This window comes from Halichoeres trimaculatus, unplaced genomic scaffold (assembly GCF_033239565.1).
Source record: "Halichoeres trimaculatus isolate MK-OKI-2021-1 unplaced genomic scaffold, fHalTri1.1 fHalTri1_scaffold_7, whole genome shotgun sequence".
Taxonomy (NCBI): Eukaryota; Metazoa; Chordata; class Actinopteri; order Labriformes; family Labridae; genus Halichoeres; species Halichoeres trimaculatus.
The window spans coordinates 24,697,605-24,717,784 of NW_027437185.1; the positions used below are offsets into that span (position 1 = coordinate 24,697,605).

A 20,180-nucleotide genomic window follows, 5' to 3' on the forward strand; every position below is an offset into this window, starting at 1 on the left:
GGATTTTAATGTTTTCTTACAGTTTGTAGACCAAATGATGAATTTATTAATGAATATTGAAAACAAGCCCTAGTTACAGGCTTACAAGTGTGTGCAGAGGCATGCATAATGTGTTTTTATGATGTGTCCAATTTGCATGCATGCATTCCTGTGTCTGTGCAAAAATGTAAACAAGCGAGTGAGTACACGCAAGGCCGAGTGACAGGCCTGCCCTCAAGACCGATCTGAACATGTGCTGGCTGTGACAGGAGTCCAAACAGTGACATGATTGTTGTGAAGTGCCCTCGCTTTTAATGAATCGCGCCGCGCAATTACAGGCGGCAGCGACGGCGGCGGCACTCGGCACTCTCGTAATGACTAAACCAATGACCTGTCATTTGTTAACAACATCTATTCAGCTGGGGATTGTAGCCCTGGCCATCTCGGCGCGTCAGTTTGAAGTGGCGTGTCCTTGTCATCATCTGTCAGCTCACAGCTCTTCTGACAGGGACATTTACACAAGCAACCAAAACACATGATTTAAGGCCCTGATACACATCTTTTACTTATTCATGAGCAACATTTCCCTGCCTTGTTTTTGAGATTAAAAAAAGAGCAAGATGTCCCTGTTTTGATGTTTGTTTATGACCTGTCAAAGTGCTGCAATGCCTGCTTTTTCAGTTAGCCAGAGGCGACTATCTCAAAGGAGACAATTAGGTCGCTCTGCAGGTGAAAGCAATTTATATCTTGGATTCATGATAATGTGTCTTGATGTAAAAGAGTGTGTCTGTGCCTGTGTGTCTAAGAGATAAAAGGACAGTTTGTGCATGCACTTGTACCTTGGTGGCGTCTATGTGGTCCTGCAGAGAGTCAATGAAGAGGTCTCCCACAGGCTCCCAGGCATCTCTCACCCCCTCTGCCTGCTCCAAGGCCACTGCCAGCTCTTCCATCGCTGCCTGGATCTGAAGCAGACGCTCTAATGTCCGCTCCATGTGTCTGCATTTGAGAATATAATCCATTAAAGTTAAGTATCAGCAGAATGAAAATTTAAAGCTAATGCAAGCAATCTCCAGAAAAAATCTATTAAATCTTAGGGCATGCAGTCAAATACATCATTTATATAAATTTACTGACTGTCATCTCTGCAGAGGGATGTATAAATTATTTTATACCATCAGTCATTTCACAGTCTAAATGCCTTTTCTTTAAAAATATGCTCTGCTATTTTGCGAAGTAAGCTCCGCATTTTAAATGATACAAAACTTGATAAATGTGTTTTCTAAAATGGATTTGCCACATTTTGTAATTAGGTTATGGTAATTGTATTTCTGTTAATGTATTGCTTAATAACCTTGCTATGGATCACCACACATACAATCACAGAAAGAAACAGAACTTTTCCTTCTAGATTTTTAGCAGTTTGAGTAAAAGTTGAACTGTAAAACTTTCTCAGGAGTTTTTGTGTTATATGCTTAGTCATTATACATTATTGATGATCAATCATATTGTACTCTCCCTCGTTAACATACAACAATAAAACAACCCTTATGAAAAAGACACAACTCAACCGCTGCACTCACAGCCTAACCAGCTATTTCCCTATATTTAATCTTTGAAGGTATTGCCAATAAAAAACAACCTGTTTAGGTCGTGGAAAAACATATTCTCTGGGCTGTAATTTGCAGGTTATGAACTTCTGCTAATGCCAGAGCATGAATTCTGTCCACTGTTATTATTTTTTACTTTCTTTAGTTACCCTGACTGAAAGTGTATGAAGAGTACAGATAACCTGAGAATAATTAGTCACTTTAAATGAAAGCAAAGGAGCCATGATACTGTTTTTCTGACTTTGGAACAGTAAGGGTCAGTTACAAGTGTACAAAACCAGGGTCATAGGCAGGTCCTTATTTGCAAATTTTTGTTTCATGTCGAGGATGCACAATGTTTGTTTGTCTTCCAATAGCAAAAAAAAAGAAAGAAAATTATGTAAAATCTCTGAATGTCAACCTATGTTTAGAAAGGTATGAATATCAAATTTGGTTTTCGCCACATTTGACTATAATGTTAAAAAGGGGGCACTATGCTATCCCATATTTTAAACATGGATAATTGGATATAAAGTATTAATGTTGGACCTTAATACAAAGAGTGTGCAGTTTTTCATGCCGCTATGTGTTGATATGTTCTAGAAATCCCTTGATCTCTCTGTAAACAGCTTCCCGAGGGCTGGACAATCGGATGGAAGGGGGCTTGTGAAGTGGGGACTTCTAAAGAGACAGCTGCCAAACAAAGTGTCTCAGACAGAAGCTGAAACAAGACATTTCAAAAACAGAGTGAGGAAAGTACTATTTTTTTGAGCAAGGAGCATGTACAGCTACGATGGGGGTATTAAAAGGGGCACTATAGAGCCTTAAAATGCTCAGTGCCCCCTCTTTGATTCAAATCCAGTCATGCAAGTTCAGCTTAATACTGCTGCACCATAGAGCTAGAGCCACAACTCAATAAGTTTTTTTATTCATATATATATATATATATATATATATATATATATATATATATATATATATATATATATATATATATATATATATATATATATATATATATATATATATATATACACAACTAACCTTACAAGGGTTGAAAAATGAGTCAATGAGTGAGTTTTAGTTACCTCAGAAATGTAAATAATTTTGCGTGTTTTTGTGTGTTTGGTCTTCCAAGATATACATGGTATTAAAGTTGTATCTGACCTATGGCGGTCCACGCATCGCGCTGTCAGTTTCTCCCACAGGTCACTGGCCACATTCGCCTGCTTCCACACTGAGCGGCTCACATTTAGGATGCGCCGACGTGGCGACACCTCTGCAGAGAAGAGGAGAGGTTAGATGGTGCCATGAAGGGATAAGGAGAATAAATGTGCACAGAGGGACATGAAAAACAGTAGGTAATGATTGAAAGGTGAGGGGAGAGCAGCGGTTAGGAGTGAGTCAAAGAGAAGAAAGGCCGTTTTTCCCAGGTGAGCATGTGAATGGGATAAAAAAATATTCAAAGAAAGGTTTTATAGAATACCAGCTTAACTTGCTATTTTATTAATCTGATGAGATGTAACTGTGAAGTACAGATAATTAGTCTCGTCTCACAGACTCAGTGTGACACCGGAGCGCTGATCACAGCTAATAACCCCTAATGGAAGATTTCACCTGCATGTGTCCAACCAACAGAGCTCTGGGCTTTAACACACAGAGCATGTCAGTGTGATATTATTTTGGCTGGCACAGCAGTTGGCAGAGATTATGAAGAGAGCAGACCTTTTCCATCGGTCAGGGTCTCCTCTGGTTCCTGGAAGGGGTGCTGAGCCAGAAAAGCCTGGGCTGACTCCAAAACAGAGTAGATGAACGGCCCACGAGACTTCACATCCTCCATGAACGCCTGGTGGGAGACAAACAAAGAAGGGAGAGAGTTTCTGAGGAGAGTGTGAATAAAGCCTCAAAGAGAGTTAACACTGAAGTGTTAGTTCAGTCAAAGGTGCAGTCACAGAGGTGGAGTCCTGTTAAGCTGAACCAGTCACTAGTCTTCAAACAAGACAGAAAACTGGTTCGATTCTCTTTCCACCCTCCAGGAAAAATGTCTCATGTATTGGCTCTCAACTACTGTAGTGATGTATGTTTTATACATTCATACTTGTGTATATTTTCATATGACTGTTTATATATTTGTGGTTTTATGTTTTTCTCTTACACTAAGTGTGGTTTTTAGTCAGTACCACTGATCAATACAATGGCAAAAGGGACAGCAGGACTCCACAGTGATAACAGGTGGCTAATTTCGGGGTTTGACTAATGTCACAATTTGTTACTACAGAGAAGAGACTTTTTAACCACATCACAGTTAGTCTGGCTTCACTACTGGGGTTCTGCTGTGTTATCCATCTTTTACACAGTCTGTTGTTGGCACAATTTTCAATTTGGGACCAAAATGTTCTCAGGCTGAAAAAAGGTAATGATATATTTGAGAGCTAAGTCAATGTTCAGACAGCAAATTGACAATTTTGTTGATTAAACATGATTATGCCAGGAAAGTCAAACTCATTTAGTTTAGCACATACAGCCCAATTTGAGCTCAAGTGGGCCAGACCAGTAAAATTCTCATAATTACAACTCTAGACTCTTCTATTTGTTTTTGTGCAAAAACAGTACTTTCTGAAAAATGTTCATGTCAATATTTATTTTTTGTACAAGAACATTACAAACAACCTGGAAAAATGCATTTCCAACAACATTACATTTTAGTTCATCATTTCCACACGCACATTTTGACTCACAGATTACAGTTTGTCTAAAGGCACAGAATATTTTGGCACAGGTATCTGGAACTGAAAAATGTAGCATTTTCCTTTATGATCAAAATAAGTCATTGTCATGTCCACAGGGTTTGTTAAGTCTCTGGTTTTGTTTTCAATCATCATTTGACTTGAATCTGCCTTGAGAGTCTCACGTGTGAGTCCTTCTCTGAGCCTGGTACAGTGTTGCAGTCATAAAGATCAAGATATTATTTTAATTTACATTCATTTCCTTATCTGTATAGTATAGAATAGAACAGAATACATAAAGTAAAGACAGTGCATGAAGAAAGAGTCCCACCAAGTAAACCTCTTTGGGAATGAAGCTGTTCTTTTCTATTATTTTTACACTTTGCAAAATCATCCCTAGAGCTGGATCAGACTCTCTGGTGGGTCGTTTTTTCCCATAGGCTATTTGATTGACCCTCGAATTGAATTAAACTCTTTGTCTGTAACACTGTGTCAAATGAAAATGTAAGATAGTTCTCTCACACCACATATAGACAAAGTGAGTAAAACTTTAACATGCAGTATCTAAATTCATTTAGTCCAACTTTATTTGTGTAAACTGACACATTCTGAACGAATAGCTTAGTTTGAGCTGAATATATATATTTATATATATACACACAGCAAATAGTCCGAAAGTGTGGCAAAAGAAATAATTTGTTTTTCCCATGAACCTCAACTGACAACAGACTTCATTGATGTATGCAACAGAAAAGGCCAATCTGTTGACAGGTGGTCAGGAGCAGAAGGTATTCAGCGTAGGCCCATCTGAATTTGATTTATTCACACTGAGCTGATTCAACTTGATCAAGAGTGTAAGGATACAGTACACTGTTCAGACTGTATTTTTTGGCTGTATAAATAAACCTGACTTGACCTCTCCTCCATTTAATTCCCGGTGATTCACAACATGTCCCAGCAGCTAACAAGAATAAACAGTGGATTTATGTCTGACTTCCATTATTCACATTCTGCGGTGGCGTTTTCATTGGTCCAGCTCAAGTGATGGATCACCAAAGATTGATGAAAGGAAATACCTGGTACATAAATTTGGTGATATTAAATAAAAGAGAAGGACAGACCATAGACTGTGAGAAGTGAATGTACTCTTTTGGTCTCCAACCAGAATACTAAATCCTTCTCAGCGTAACACCGCTTTGTAAATTATACGATCACAGAGAAAAACACAAGAGAAGGCTGGGTCTGCTTCAGGGCAGGGTTTTACTGTGACTGAGTGGTTTATCCACCATCTCCTCCAACTAAGAATACTTTTTACCAAAATGCCAAAACATGAGCCTTTGGAGAAAGTCTGTGTGTGACAGTCTAAATGCATCACAAGGCCTTGTGTCCTCTAACACTTTCTTCTGCACTGGTAGCACCCATGGCCAAGTTCTTAGGATATGATAGTTGTTTACACAATGCTTCATATTAGCATCTTATTCAGTGAAATTTTACTGAGAGGATTTAGGCCAATTCATTATTGTGTCAAAACATTTGCAGCAGTACAGGACCTGTAAATGATAATTTCATGCTGGATGCCACACAGATTACACAGTTTATATTCAGCATAACTCCTAGAGCACGCTCGCCAAAAAAAAAAATAAAAAACAGCTCCTCGTGGATAATAGCGCACCATGCGTGTGCCAGTCTTGGACTGGTTTACCCATGTATATCTAAATAATATATTTGCCAAAGTCATATAAACAGACTTAATGTATAGATTTTTTTAGGTCAACCAGAGGTGGAACCCTTGTTTTGTTCACTTAAGAGTTTCAGCGCGACAACACTTATAAATATGTAATTTGCTCTCAGCAGACAATAAAAATTTCACTCTGACTGCGTGGGGCTGTTTTCCACTAGTGTTTGTGAATTAGATGTTTCCTGCAAAGAGGCTCATTTGCAGAGGAAAGGGCATGTTTTGCCAAGAATGAATGCATAATGGCTCATTTGAATGTATACAAACATCATGAGTGTACGGAGACGCTGTGTGCTCAGCAGCACTGATTTGTGGAGGGTGCTTTGTGAATTAGACAAGGTGTTTTTTTCCCCACCTTTTATAGGATAAATGGGCACAGGGGCTGTGCTGTCCTTAAGTGAATCAGACCCTGAGTCTGCAAAGTCTGCATAGGGGTGTATCAAGATTTTTATCTGGCTGGTCAAACTAAAGCTCTCAATTAACCCCTCTTTGTCCTCTCGTTTGCTAACAACATCAGTACAACTAAATATGTCACACTTTATAGAAATTTTCATCTATAAGTTACTTATCAGAGTTTCAACATTAAAGTATTATGAGTCTAAATGTTTAAGGATGTTTTTTCCCAAATTTAAGATGAAACAATGAGAAATGTGCCAAACTGGAATGAAAAAATAGCTGGCAGCCAGTTTCTACACAGCCCAAGTTACTGTTTTTGATAGAAGCCCAGCTCTGAAAAGGAAACTGGTCAATAATAGTCTAGGATTTTGGGGTGTCAAAGCTCATTTCAAGGAAGGCGATGGTCACAGTGTGACAGAAAGACATAGCCAACAATTAGTTTTATGAGCCATTTCTTATCCAAAGAGAGGAAATATAGAGAAAACTGCATACATGGGAGCAAACCAGGCATTTCCAAATGTTGGCACAAAGAAAAATTGAAGACACACACAGTCTAAAGCAGTCATTTGCATAGCAGGGCCACATGTGATTACCCGTCTGGATAATCAGCTCAATGGGAATCCAAATCTACTGGGAGAAGTGGTCAGCTGACCTGCTCACAGAGGAGCCAATTAGATGGAAAAGCTTGCTTCATGTAAACAGCATTCTCTATGCAAATTACAGACAGAGCTCCGTGTGCACAAAGTCACACAAACACCTAATACAGGACTTTTCTCCTCCGCTCAGCAGATACCCTGAGCCTCCCAGAGGCCTAAAAGAAAGCCAGTGTGTCACTAATCTTTGTTCAGTATAAAACACACAGCAGGTGTGTGAGCTAAGGCCAGGGACATCCCTTCTCTTCAAAGTAATTTATTTATGTTGAAGCCAGCGTTCTCAATCCTCTTATGCTATGAAGAGATTACAGTTTCAGCTGAAAATCTACATTACCAGCTGGAATTAGCAGTGTCGTTTGGTGCTGCAGTGACAGTGTTTCAGTGCCTATTAAGAAACCTCAGAACCAGAGCCCGGTGAGCCTGATAACACCCAGCGAGGAGGAGAGCTAAACAGAAAGCCCCTGAATGAAACAGCAGCAAACATGAGGCAGAACAGAGCAAACATGCAGAAGTGCATAGCAGTCGGAGGCTGGGGCAGGAGATAAGATTCCCACAGAACTCTCATGAAGAAAACCTGCCATCTGTCCTTTTCTCCTCTTCCTCCCTCACACTCTCTAGTTAATCACAAACCTTCTCGCTTCCTTCTTCCCTTCCTGCCCTGTCCTCTCCGATCCCTTCACCCTCTCTTCATCTTTTCTATTCGCTCCATCCTCTCTTTAGCTGCTTTGCTGCCCAAAGAGGAGCTGAGCCACTGATTCCCTGAGCCAGCTGTCATGTTAAAACTTTAATTCCGGCTAAATTTCACACTCAGAGGCTTCATCTTTAGTTGAAGGAACATTAAGAGCGAAGCCTTCAGATCAGATTAAGATACATAATGCATGGAGGAGTAAAAGGCGAGAGGAGGAGGGGTGGGGGGTGACTTCATTGACTTCATCTAAACATGTAAATGGAGCTCATTTTACTCCGCCTGCTAGATGGTCACTCAAAACAAGAGAGAAGATTCTGCAGCTGCTACAGTCGCACTCAAAATCCCTCCAAATGTGCCCTTACTCCAAAACACCAGAGCCACAGAAACATATCATCCTAACAAAACTCCCCTCCATCACCACCCAAGTACACCCAACATAATCCCAAAGCAACACACACACACAGCACACACACACCCACACAAATTTAGCACAGAAGGAGCTCATCCTGCACACAAAACCAACATCAGAATAAATCCACTTAAGATCAATAATTCACATTTCTTAAAACGCATTAATTCTCTATAGAAAACTGGGATGCAATTTCCCTCTCTGCTTTGTCGGGAAAGTTTTAGAGCAACCAGACGCTTGGGAAGCCGAGGCATCTCAGATAATGAAGGCGAGCTGTGCTGGAAATGGAACATTCTGGAGAGGACAGGGATAGGAGAGATGTTTAACAGTGAGTGCTATAAATGACTCGGTGACTTTTTTGGAGAGCTGTGCATCACTGAGTAGCACCATCACTTCTAGAGGGTTGAGGAGCAGACAGGGTGCATGAGAAGAGAGGGAAGAGGAGGGATGAGAAAAGGAGAGGAAAAAGGAAAAGGAAAAGGGGGAGAGGAGCAGGAATGGAAGCAATTTAAGGGTAGTTTTCAGTGTATTTTCAGAATGCGGTTAATTGGAAGGCTGATTTCACAGAGAAGGTGCAGAGAGGTGCGGGTTGGAGCCACAAGCCTCTCTGCTGATACAAGTCCTCCTTCAGAGACGCTGCCCAAACTGACAGCACAGAAAATTGGAAAGAGGGAGGAAAGGGAAACTCTGCTGTACTTACAGAACCAATTACAGGTGTGTGCGTGTGTGTGTGAGTGTATATGTGGGTGCGCTTCTGCATGTGTACAAAAGTTCCACTTCTTGCAATACATCACCCACAACTTGGTGATATAAACGGAAATGAAAGTTAATCTTGGGTGCCAAACTTTGTGCCACAAAGCAAGAAATTAAAAGCATCGATTTGAACAGCTCTTACACATCCAGGAACATTTGATACTCTGTAAAGTGCATCTTTTGATTGTTTTTATGAGTAAAATAAAATAAAATGAAGATTTCTTATGGTACGGCCACACCAGACATGAATTCGCGTCGCGATTACATAAAAAGTCAATGCAAAGGCACATTGGACGCATATGGCACGGCGCGTTCGGAGTGTCAAACGCCTCTGCGCTCCAGTCGAAAATATTGAAGTTTCAACGCAATTTCCTGTGAGGCTGTGCCGCGGCAGCCAATCACCGATGACATCTCACCCCAACGTCATTGATTTAAAGACGTGCTCTGGCTCCAACACCACCGAAAGATGGAGGAGAAAATAATCTGTGTGGTGCGTCATCATCCAGAGCTATACGACGTGTGTATGCTACAGAGACCAGAAAAAAGGAGCAAGCTTGGGTGAAATTCGCTGAGACAGGTTTTGAAGGTAAGTTCTGTAAATATTCGTTTCCTGCTGAATTTGCCTGGGTCATCACTGAGTCCGACTGTGTTTTTCTCGGTGGAGCTTTGTCGTAAAAGACGGAAGAGCCTCAGGGACACCTACCTGAAAGAGAGGAGGACGGAGCAGGAAAAAAGGAGTAGGTTAGCGGTAAGTTCTCTGCGGTCCTCTCTTTCTTTGACCCCTTCATTATCCCCAGGGAGACCTCTAGGAACATGGGTCGGGGGGGTCGAGGAAGAGGTCGCAGGGAACAGCCAGGCAGGGCCAGTGGAGGTGGATTACCAGGCAGAGGAGACAGGCCCCTCAGGGATTGAGTGTAGAGGTTTGTTGAGAGATGAATATGCACACAAATAAAGCGTCAGCACGTAGCCCCTCAGCTCCTAGCATCCAGCGTCCAGCCTCGGGTGTCAGTGCTGTGCGTCACAGGTGTGACGTACGTTTAAATTCTCTAATTCGCGTCCAGTGTGGCCGCAGCATTAATTGCCTATGTGTTCTCTTAACAAAAATAAAACTTAATTTCTAATAAAAAATACTAGCATCAAAACTGAACTTAAGAAGTTATAAAAAATTATCCGACATAAAATAGGTATCTTGGAGGTGCTCACCCATCTCCTACGGACCCACTGGCACACGGGTCAGTGTGTGAGTCCAGTGCACAAGTGACTTTGGGTGTTGATTAGCGAGTGGAAGAAGCTATCGCAAGCAGCTAGGATAGAGAATGTAGCACAGAGAAAGAAAGACAAAACCAAAGTGAAACAAAACACCAAACAGATAAAGCTTTCTACTAATTGAGAGTGAAGCTCGGTTCAACTTTCACTCACTTTCGGACACTTGAAAAGCAGCTCAGGATGAAGAGCGACACAGGTTTGCTTGTGTCGATTACTTGTGATTAGCCTGTGCTAACATACCAAGGCAGATGTACAGTTCTTGAGTCTCTCCCACATAGAAACCCGATGCTACAGGTGGTTGCTGGGCTGGTGAGTGTGTTCATGTAATCACAGTCGGAGGCTGTGGGTGTGCCCTGCTGCTCACACTGAGCCAAGAAGGAGGAGCTCAGTTTAAATTCTGTGTTTACTGACAAGAAACGAAAATTCCTGCAGACGCTACCTTCAGGGTGCACTCAGGTGTGCTCTCCTGGGCTTTTGGAGCCGTCCTAAAGTGGTCCCTTGGGAAACTGCACTTCAGCATTGGCTCCACTATACATTAAGAGAAACCAATGCTTAATAATGTGTGCTCACTGGCTTGGCACACAGCCAGTGTGTCAACACCTGTTTTGGTCATATCCTGTTTTATTTTTGTCCCATCATCTTAACTTGTGTCTCCAAATACATCCTTGTACCAAAATACCAAACTTTTAGATTGCTGTCTGCTGTAAAATAACTGTCTCTGTTTTTAGATTGCTCTTGGGATGTTTCAGCTACCACCCAGTATGAAAGTACTGGATGGAAGTAGTTTCTGTCCAAGCAAACTTCCAGACAAACTCAAAACCAAATCCAACCTTTGTACAAAAACTAACCCTTGAAAGTTAATACAGTTTTCTAAAACTTCCTGCTATTCAGCTTCTAGTTTCTGTTTTTAATACTGACCTTTTCTAACAAGTCCCAGCAAGCTCACAGGAAAAGAAAAAAAACACGCCAAACAAAAGCATGGGTTCTTCAGAGGTTAATTCTTTTCATGGAAATCAATACAGTTTTTACATTTTTTTGTATTCTCCAAAGAGTGAACATATCAAAGACAAGCTTTTGAACAAACTGAAATCAATCAAAGACCGTCAGAGCACGCCAACACAGACCTGGGAAGACGTGGGAAGACAACATAAATGAAACAGTGTATGGTTTTAACATTAAATTCAGAGGAACATGATATGTGTTAGAGATGGTTTTAAGGCTGAGTTCTGGCAATTTGTGGTGGAAGAAACAACTGATGACCAGAAGTTTAAATCAGATTATGATCCAAGGTTTTAGAGGGGGCATCAGTTGAAGATTAATTTATTTTTTCAAAGATGAACAAGCACTTATTGGCATGATCAATACGGTCTTGCTCCCTGAGTTTGCGGGCTGTTTGTCCTTCTTTCCAGACCTTGAGAGGATTTACCAGACAGTTCAGAATTGCTGAACCATAGAGGACTTATCTGAGGGAGAGGAGAAGCAGGAGGAGAAGGAGGCTTGCTGTCAGCAACTTTCAATGCTGGTCCCTAACGGCTCAATCTTTGATAGTAAAAGAAAACAAAACAAAATGTTAAGGAGCGGTGATCAATTATCAGTGTACCAGTGAGTGATGGCAATTTCACCTCTGTGCCGAGTGAACAGGAGCACAGAGTCAAAGATAAGAGCTAACTCTGGTAAAGCAAGTGCTCATCATGTGGCTGAGTTCTCATCAAGACAATTACTAGAGAAGGAGAGATTGTTCTCAGAATCATGGTTCTGTTTGTTCCTCTAGAACTGATTTCCCAGTTAGGCTACAGCTGTGAGTAAGAATCATAGACTGTGTAGAAAATGGACATGGTCTCTGCGACGTCACTCATCTGTTCCTGAAACCGTGAAATGAAGCCAATCCACAGACACAGCCGCATTTGCTATGACGCCTGCCAGTCATGTGACCAAAGCTGTGCCTCTGATTGGACAATCAAATGATCTTTATAATTTCTAAACCACTGAGTTAGAAATATGCACTCACCACACAGTGTGTGGGAATAGTAAAACCAGCGTTGTAGACCCAGGCCGTTTCTTGAACCAGGCTGTATATGCTTTTTGATGCCCTAAAAGTCTGCTTTTATGGCTGGGTGTGTACGTGACATCCGGTCTTTCTGCAGCCAGCCTCGAGCGGATTCTCAATGAAAAGCAACTTGGAGCACTTCTGCATAGGCTTCATTTTTCCTAAGCGGGTGCTGCCCCTTAGTAAGAATGGATATAGCTAGAGGTGTCCCAGTCCGATATTGATATCCAATATCGGTCCGATATCAGCAAAAAAAACAAGTATTGGTATCGTATCAGTATGCATCTTAAATCTCTGATATAAACACTCCAATATAAGTAGTTTCTGTTACCCATCGGTTAATAATAAATGGGTCCGTTTTTCCTCTTACCTACTGTTGCTGACTACTGTTCTTTGTTTGAATAATATCACTTAGTCAAGCCTTTTCTAACATGACAGACATATTACAAAATAAGTAATAAAAGTATGAATTTTTAATGCTGATATCATATTGGATTCATATTGGTATCGGCCAATACTCAATGCTGCAGTATCGGTATCGTATCGGAAGTGAAAATGTAATATCGGGACATCCCTAGAGATAGCATGTATGACTACATATGTCACAGAAAAGTAAAACACTGAAATACACACATAATGTACGCTGAATGTAAAGTCAAATAAAACTGTTGCATTATTCCATTTTTAAGCTTCATAGATGAGACCGTTAGGTGATGTTTTTTAACACATTCAAACCAATTAACTGCCTGTTTTTGGCATCCAGTTCCCTGAAATATTCATTTTGGGCCTAAACTTGGCTTCACTGAAGTCCAATGAAATATTTTGATGAGAAAATGCTCAGTAAGATGTGAGTATTTCACATTGCTCCAGGCTTTTTGAAAGGAATCAAAATATGAAACACTTGACCCGTCTTCTCACCTAGTTCTACGATAAGTTTGAAAAAAAAGGTAAACTCCAGAGATTCAAATCAAACTGATCAAATGAGATGTTGGCCTACAGGTTGAAGATTAATTCATACTGTTAACTAGTCTGAAACCTCTCAAGTAGAATAAAGTGCATTTGCCAAAAACTGAACAAATGATAGACGCAGGCACTTCGACTTCATCCATCAGGTTTCAGAGACTTTTGGTTGACATAAGAAGAGGCAGAAAGGTGGAGTTGAAGCCGACCTTTAGCTTCCTGACTTAGAGCTGTGGTGTGCCTTCCTGTCACTCAAGTCAGCCATGCCATTAATTATGCAAAACTTGCAGACTTAAGAATATCTCTAAGAATAATGAGTCATAAAAATCCACTTTCGTACTATGGGCTGAGATAAGTGCCACAAGAAAGTGAATGTCTGAATTTGAATCGTTATATTGAAGTTGAAATGCTCCGTTTGAATAAATGCATTAAACAACTGAATTTGAATAGCATGATTTGAAATTGAATGTGATGTTTCAAAGCTGAATATATTTGCTTTGAAATGGAATTCTAACCTGGTTAAACATTTAACGCCCTATTCCTAAAATTCAATATTCAATTTCAGCTTAGGGAGACACGCTTCGATCCCTGAGGATGAGCAATCGACTGCAGGTTCCCCAGACCCCTGATCACATCTGCAAAAACTCCTTCAAATCCAGTTTGAAAGCAAAAAAAAACAGTTTTAAAATATTAAATTCAATTTCACATCATGCTATTTTAAATCAGTCTCATAATGCAATTATTCTGAGCATTTTTAAATTCAGCCTTTAGTGACTTATCACTTCATACCATGCAGTGTGTGGCAATAGACAGATTGCCTCTTCAGACCAGAAAAGTCTTTTGAATCAGGCTGTAAACATATTTGATTTTGCTGCGATGATGGGCCTTTTGATGGTGCTTTCTGAGCCAGCCTTAAGTGGACATTCGAGGACCTGCAAGACCCAGAGGTAGCTTCTTAAAATCAACTCACAAAGACAGATATCTGATGGAAGCTACACCCAAACAAAGAAATAAAGTGCAACATAGCAAAAAGGTACTAGTCTAGATCTAAATCCAACTTTCATGGTCTCTGCGTCATCATGATAGAAAACAGCAGGCGCTGATAATGCCTCAGTCACTCCTCTGTGCAATCCCTGCCCTGTTTCTTAAAAACAACGTTTGTTGAGCATTCAATAAACCACTTATTCCAAGAAAAGATTTTTTTGTTCCTCACACAAACAACAGTGCACAAAGCTCCACCTTCATCAATTGTATCAATGACAGCTGAACTCAGAGCGAGTTTCAACTATCTAGTATTGACTGAGGCTGGACAATAAACTCAGCCTGATCAATATCTGTGATTTCTACACAAGCTGCCCACAAGGACTATCTGTTATCTGCAAATGCTCTACTCTGTTTCTCACCTGTTGTTCCTGCCCTAAGAGACCATGAAACAAATACTTCTCTGCTCCACAGATTTTGTTACTGTACCCTAAAACAAAGATTCATCCATTTAAAGCGCTCTGCCTCCACAACCAATGAATCTCCAAGCCCTGTCTACTTTATGTCAGTGACAGAGCCATCACACAAATTATAGCACATAACCATTTAAGTCCATTTTCAATCTGCTCCTACATGCATGCATAAAGCACGTGGGAGGATACATCAGGGAGAGGGCAATCCATACTGTCCCTTATAGAATTTAATGTAAGATGCATGATTCTACTTGGCTCCATTTTTCTGCATAATTCTTGTTTGGATGTATCTCTGTCATCCACAGACATACCATGTAGATATATCATCCCGGCCTGAATCAAGATTCTGTCCCATTAATATCTGTTCTGGATGTTAATGTTTGCACTGGAAGTCTATCATTTTCCACATTACCTGATGAAACTCTCTCTGGTGCTGCACAGCCCCAACATCCCCTCCGATGGGCAGCTGCTCTGACAGTTCCTCGTCCTTGGCTGTCAGCCACTCTATGATCTCCTGTAGAGAGAGCTGCAGCTTCCCGCTGTTGTCCGAGAAGGCCTCTAGCCGCACCCTGCCAGGACACGTGGACACAGACACACATGCAAAAACACACATAAATCAGGCAACAGTTGCAGTTTTCAACAGATACAATATTCAACAGTCAAAAATGTTTCCCAACAGTTTTTCAGTTTGATTTAGCAGACGCTTTTGTCCAAAGCAATGTAACACAAGCAAGAATTTTGAGAGAAGGGAAAGCCTTAGTTAGTGCGACAAAGTGGTCCATTTATTAGGCTGCAGGTGCTGCCATTAAGTGCAGGAAGATTTTTTTTTGTATTTGGTTCAGAACTGAAAACTTCATCAAAGCATTTCAAATGTTTGAAGCTTTTAGCGTTCATGGTGAATTTTGATCTTATTACCTAAAACACTGAAACATCAAGAGTGACATTTTGCAATTCACAAAAGGAACTGAATTTAAACAGTCATGTCTCTCTAAATCAGATATTGTTTTTGATTCTTGATGTTAATGGTCTCTCCTGTCTTTGTTTAGTACTGCATAATAAATCTGTAGATGTGTTGAGTGAAGTTTTAGACATCTTGAAGCCTTCATGGGCTGTGCCAAGGTCAGTGCATTGCTTTGAAAGATGGGGAGAAATCACTTTTTTACTTTCTTGTGTCCTGCTTTTTGAAATGTATTGACAGCTGTGGTTTACCTTTACGTTTTAAACATCCATTGGTTTTGAATGCTGAAGTGATTTTTTTTTCCAATGTATAGAAAATGAGTCAGTGTTGTCAGCTTCAGACAGCTGAATAGAATAGAATAGAATAGAATAGAATAGAATAGAATAGAATAGAATAGAATAGAATAGAATAGAAAAAAACGTTCTTTGTCTGAAGTGGAAAAACTGTAATCTGCTTTGCTAAAATCGCACAAAGTCCTGAGTTACAAACACGAAAACATTAAAAGACAAGAAATTACGGAGCCATTGGAATCGTTTCTATTGTCACAGGTGTGATCGGCATAATTTATTAACAGAGAGCAATATTTGAAATTTGTATTTTTACTTGAAAGAGTTGAAACAAAAACTGTTTTCTTTCATAAAAATTGTAAGTGTAACAAGTAACAGGGCATGGAGGTTACTCGCATCTTTGTGGACAATTATATTGAATAAAACCAGTTAAAAAGAACACATGTAAACTCTGGACAGTGACATCTGAAAACCAAACAACGTGATGAAATAAAAACATCAGTCACTCAATACAAATGTAAATCTGCAAAAAGTCCTGATAAAACAACAGACTAAGCAAGACTTTCATAGCAATGAGTTTGCATATCACAGGGTACCATGTTAATGTTTTTATTCTAAGCAAAGTTTGAAAAAGACTTATCCAGCTTTTTTTTTTTTTTTACCATATACCAAAGACACATCGTACTTAAAAGTCGAGGTCTTTCAAACTCAACTTAGCATAAGTGATGCTAATAATTTGCAAGTCAGCATCGATCATCAACTGGTGGTGATGCAAAGCAAAAAAACAGCACACTCAGAAGCATGTGCATCCAAGCTGAACCCTGCATTTCCAGGAGCAGCAGTTTTAAGTCATCTTGTTGTCAGGTGAAGCTGAGACTCTATCTTTTGGTCCTTTTTGGACAGGGTGAGACACACAGAGTCACAGGTTAGTCCTGCTGTAGGTTTGCTGGAGTGAATCAGGGAGAAATAACAGAATATTTATTTGCTAGCCACCTGCCAGCAGCTTGAGAGACGTCTGAGGGAACCACTGCTGAGTATCAGTGGCACAGCTGGCACTGAGATGGAAGGGAGGGGAGCTGAGGGGAGGACAGTGGGAAAGTGTCCCAGTACTTCAATTACACAGCAGAAGCCAGCACTCCAATATATTATTCCTGCACATCACAATTTTCCGGCAGTGTCACATCAGAGATGATGAGTGGGAGCAAAAGAAAGAGTCAGAATGGGAAAGAGGCAGACTGAGAGTCACTGCTGACGACTGTAAATGAGGGGGCGCAGTGCTAAAATGTAACTGAACTCATACTCGGATGAAAGCCAAAGGAGAGTCAGGCAAGCATTACAGAAGTTTATCATTTTGAACATTTTCAACTTCATTTGAACTGAAAATTCTTGGCATATCAGATGAACATTTCTTGCATAAGATTCTTCCCACTTGAACTTTATCTTACCGTTTGATTTAACAACCCCAAATGAAATGGATTTCATAGAGGCTGCAGGTCATGAAACGACACAAAAGCTCACAATTTTTGAGGTGAAAGGGAGAGATATTGCATGTGGAGACTTCTGCTGAAGGTGAAATCAGCCAAAAACACAGATTGTCATCCTGTATTATGTGTAAAGTATACAGAGGTAATTCCTGTGCAAAGAGCTGTATGTTGCACCAAAAAGAGAAAGAAATTGCTCAGCTATTATGACCTGACCTGAACCATTAGTATGCTGCCATTAGCGGTGTCGCATTAGTGCAGAAAAAAGAACTGTGAAGCCATTTCCTTCAAAGTGAATTTGGAACAGATGAGTTCTGACACTTGAGGGATTACATATCACTTCAGGGATGCTGGTTTCGGAAAGGCATATGAGAAAAGCTTTAAACCTAAAAGAGGGAGAAAGAGGGAAAGGTGAAATCAAGCTTGTAAGTGCACATTTCAGAAGTGATAGCCCTCTCCGTTACACCCCCAGTCAGGAAACTTGTGTGAGACCAGCAGACCGTGCTGTCCCCTTAGCCTGTTGTTGCCCCTCCAGCTCAGCCTGTTGTGGTAATTGAATCAGGGAGGAACTATTTTTTCTTTAGCTCCTCCAGAACAGGCGTGAATACACACACACACACACACACACACACACAAACACAACTGACACGGACAGAGCTTGAATGTTTGGACTCAAATCTGAGCCAGCCCCAGCCTTGGCTCTGTCTAAGTAAGGTTGTCCATCAAAAGACGACCCTGGCACTTTTGCAAAGAAATTTCAAATGCTTCAAACCACACAAACGACCCCTCTCTGTTTCACACGCTCACGGAGAAACATGCACAAACAAACACACACACCTCACGGTACATTCACCCATCACTCCTGCTTCCATTACACACACACTGAGGGCGAGACAAATAGAGCACTGCCTGAGCTGTAATGGAACCGTCGTCACATGGTGGGCGCTGCCAAGAACAACTCTCACCCTGCTAAGCTGAAGGGGAGCCAGGATAAAGGTTTGCCAATATGAGAGGCTGACTGATGCATTTCTCTACCGTGGAAGAGCTGTGATAACAATTCTAAATACATTAATGGATGGGTAAATCTATGGTGCCTTTAAACCAGAGAATCCTTGAATTATACTTTGCACCAAAACACCAAAACAGTCCACAGATAAAGTTGCCTGTTGCATGTTATTTTTCCAAGTAAATCAAGTGAAAAATATTGACCATGTCTGGGCAACATTGCATCAGAAAAAGAATGTCCAAACACAACACAGCTTCAAATCCTCAGCTCTGACTTTCATTTGAAGCTGTTTTCAACCCCTTAAGCTTCTAAATACTACTTTGTGTGGCCGCTAACTCTTGTCTTCATTTATTTCTTCATTTTGCCCAAATCGCTAATGTGTGGGTGTTATTTGGACTTCTTCAATAAATGCAGTATTTCACTCATTTTCTATGCCCTGTTTTGGTCCCTTTGGCGGATAAATTCTACTTCATATAGCCGTGAACAATTTTCCTTGCCAGTTGATGCTAAGAAAAAAGTGCGTATTGGACTGTATTTTTTAATAAAATGTGGCTGAGAGCTGCCCATTTTTGTGTCATTGATTGTATTAAAACACACTGACATTTAAACAGCTGAAGATCCAACTATAAGAGAAAAAAAGATTTTGCAACTCTATTATCTAAGGACTGTTTGAAAAGAGTGTGATTTTCATGAGATCCAGGTTGAGTCATGAGCTGGGATTTGTGCCACTAAACTACATTTTAATTATTATATTGAATTTGAAAATGATGAATCATCTGAAAATAAATTTGATGTTTTGAAACTGAATTTATTTGGTTTGAAATTGTATTAGACCTACTTAAAGGGGACATATCATGCTTATTTCTCCTTTTCACTATGCCAGACTAGGATGTCTGTAAAGCATTTCTGCCCTCAGTACAAGTCATTTAGTTCCTTCATTGCCCCACAATAGCGTTCTCAATATCCTCAGTTTAGACCATTCGGAAGATCTCATTGAAACGCTCCGTTCCGAGAATGACCTCCAGTAACCTCGCAACGTCACAGCCCTTTGTGCTCTGATTGGTCAGTTCTATCAGAGGGGCGGAGGGGGTAGAGCCAGGGGGCGGTTTTTGCAGCATGGCAGTATTTACAAAATCGCCATACTGGATGGGGCAGACCGAGTGAGTTTGCTGTTTGCCAAAACTTCACTGTAAGGCATTGATAGCACTAATAAAATGGCAGAGTGTAGGAAACGTCCTTTTGTATTGGACCCCGAGTCAGACCGGATGGTTCTGCAGCTCAGGAGGAAGAAAATCCACCTCGACACAGATCATCTCAGGATGCTTCAGTGTGGTGAGTCAAACCAGTGCCTTAACATGTATAGTTTATCGGTGGAAATATAGGCAGACTTCACCAATAAACTATTTCTATAACAGGGCTCCATCCTGCTCCTTCACTTTTCTCTGTCAGTTTTATCCATCATGCTGAAAGTGTAGTCTAAAGATCGCCTCTACCGTCAGTTCGTCACTATGTTATTACCGCCACATTATTGTGGTCCAGGTTCACAGTGCATGTCAGACAAGCATGCAAATATCACAGTCTCACAAGTAGTATGACGTCTGCTAAAACTACAGTGTTTTAACTCCTATTGCACCATGTAAAGCCGAGCTGCTCAGCAGAGCAGAGTCCCTGCATCCAGTACTCAGTCAAGTCAGCCAGAGCTAGTAGGGAGCTGTATTTATACTCGGCTCTTGGTGGGTGTATCTCTCGGTGGCGGTTGTGTGACTAACTGACATCACAGAGGAGGAGCTGCTTTA

General features: G+C 40.7%; 1 protein-coding gene across 3 annotated transcripts in view; it reads right to left on the reverse strand.

Annotated features, from left to right (window-relative positions):
* drp2 (dystrophin related protein 2) overlaps positions 1-20,180 on the reverse strand; it is a 95,032-nt gene that overhangs the window by 46,914 nt on the left and 27,938 nt on the right. For all 3 annotated transcript variants that reach the window (XM_074674061.1, XM_074674060.1, XM_074674058.1), the window contains exons 3-6: positions 15,065-15,221; positions 3,291-3,411; positions 2,733-2,844; positions 819-975 (exon numbers count right to left, since the gene is read on the reverse strand). In XM_074674061.1, coding sequence (XP_074530162.1) covers positions 819-975; positions 2,733-2,844; positions 3,291-3,411; positions 15,065-15,221 — 547 coding nt within the window. The remainder of the gene's footprint in view (positions 1-818; positions 976-2,732; positions 2,845-3,290; positions 3,412-15,064; positions 15,222-20,180) is intronic.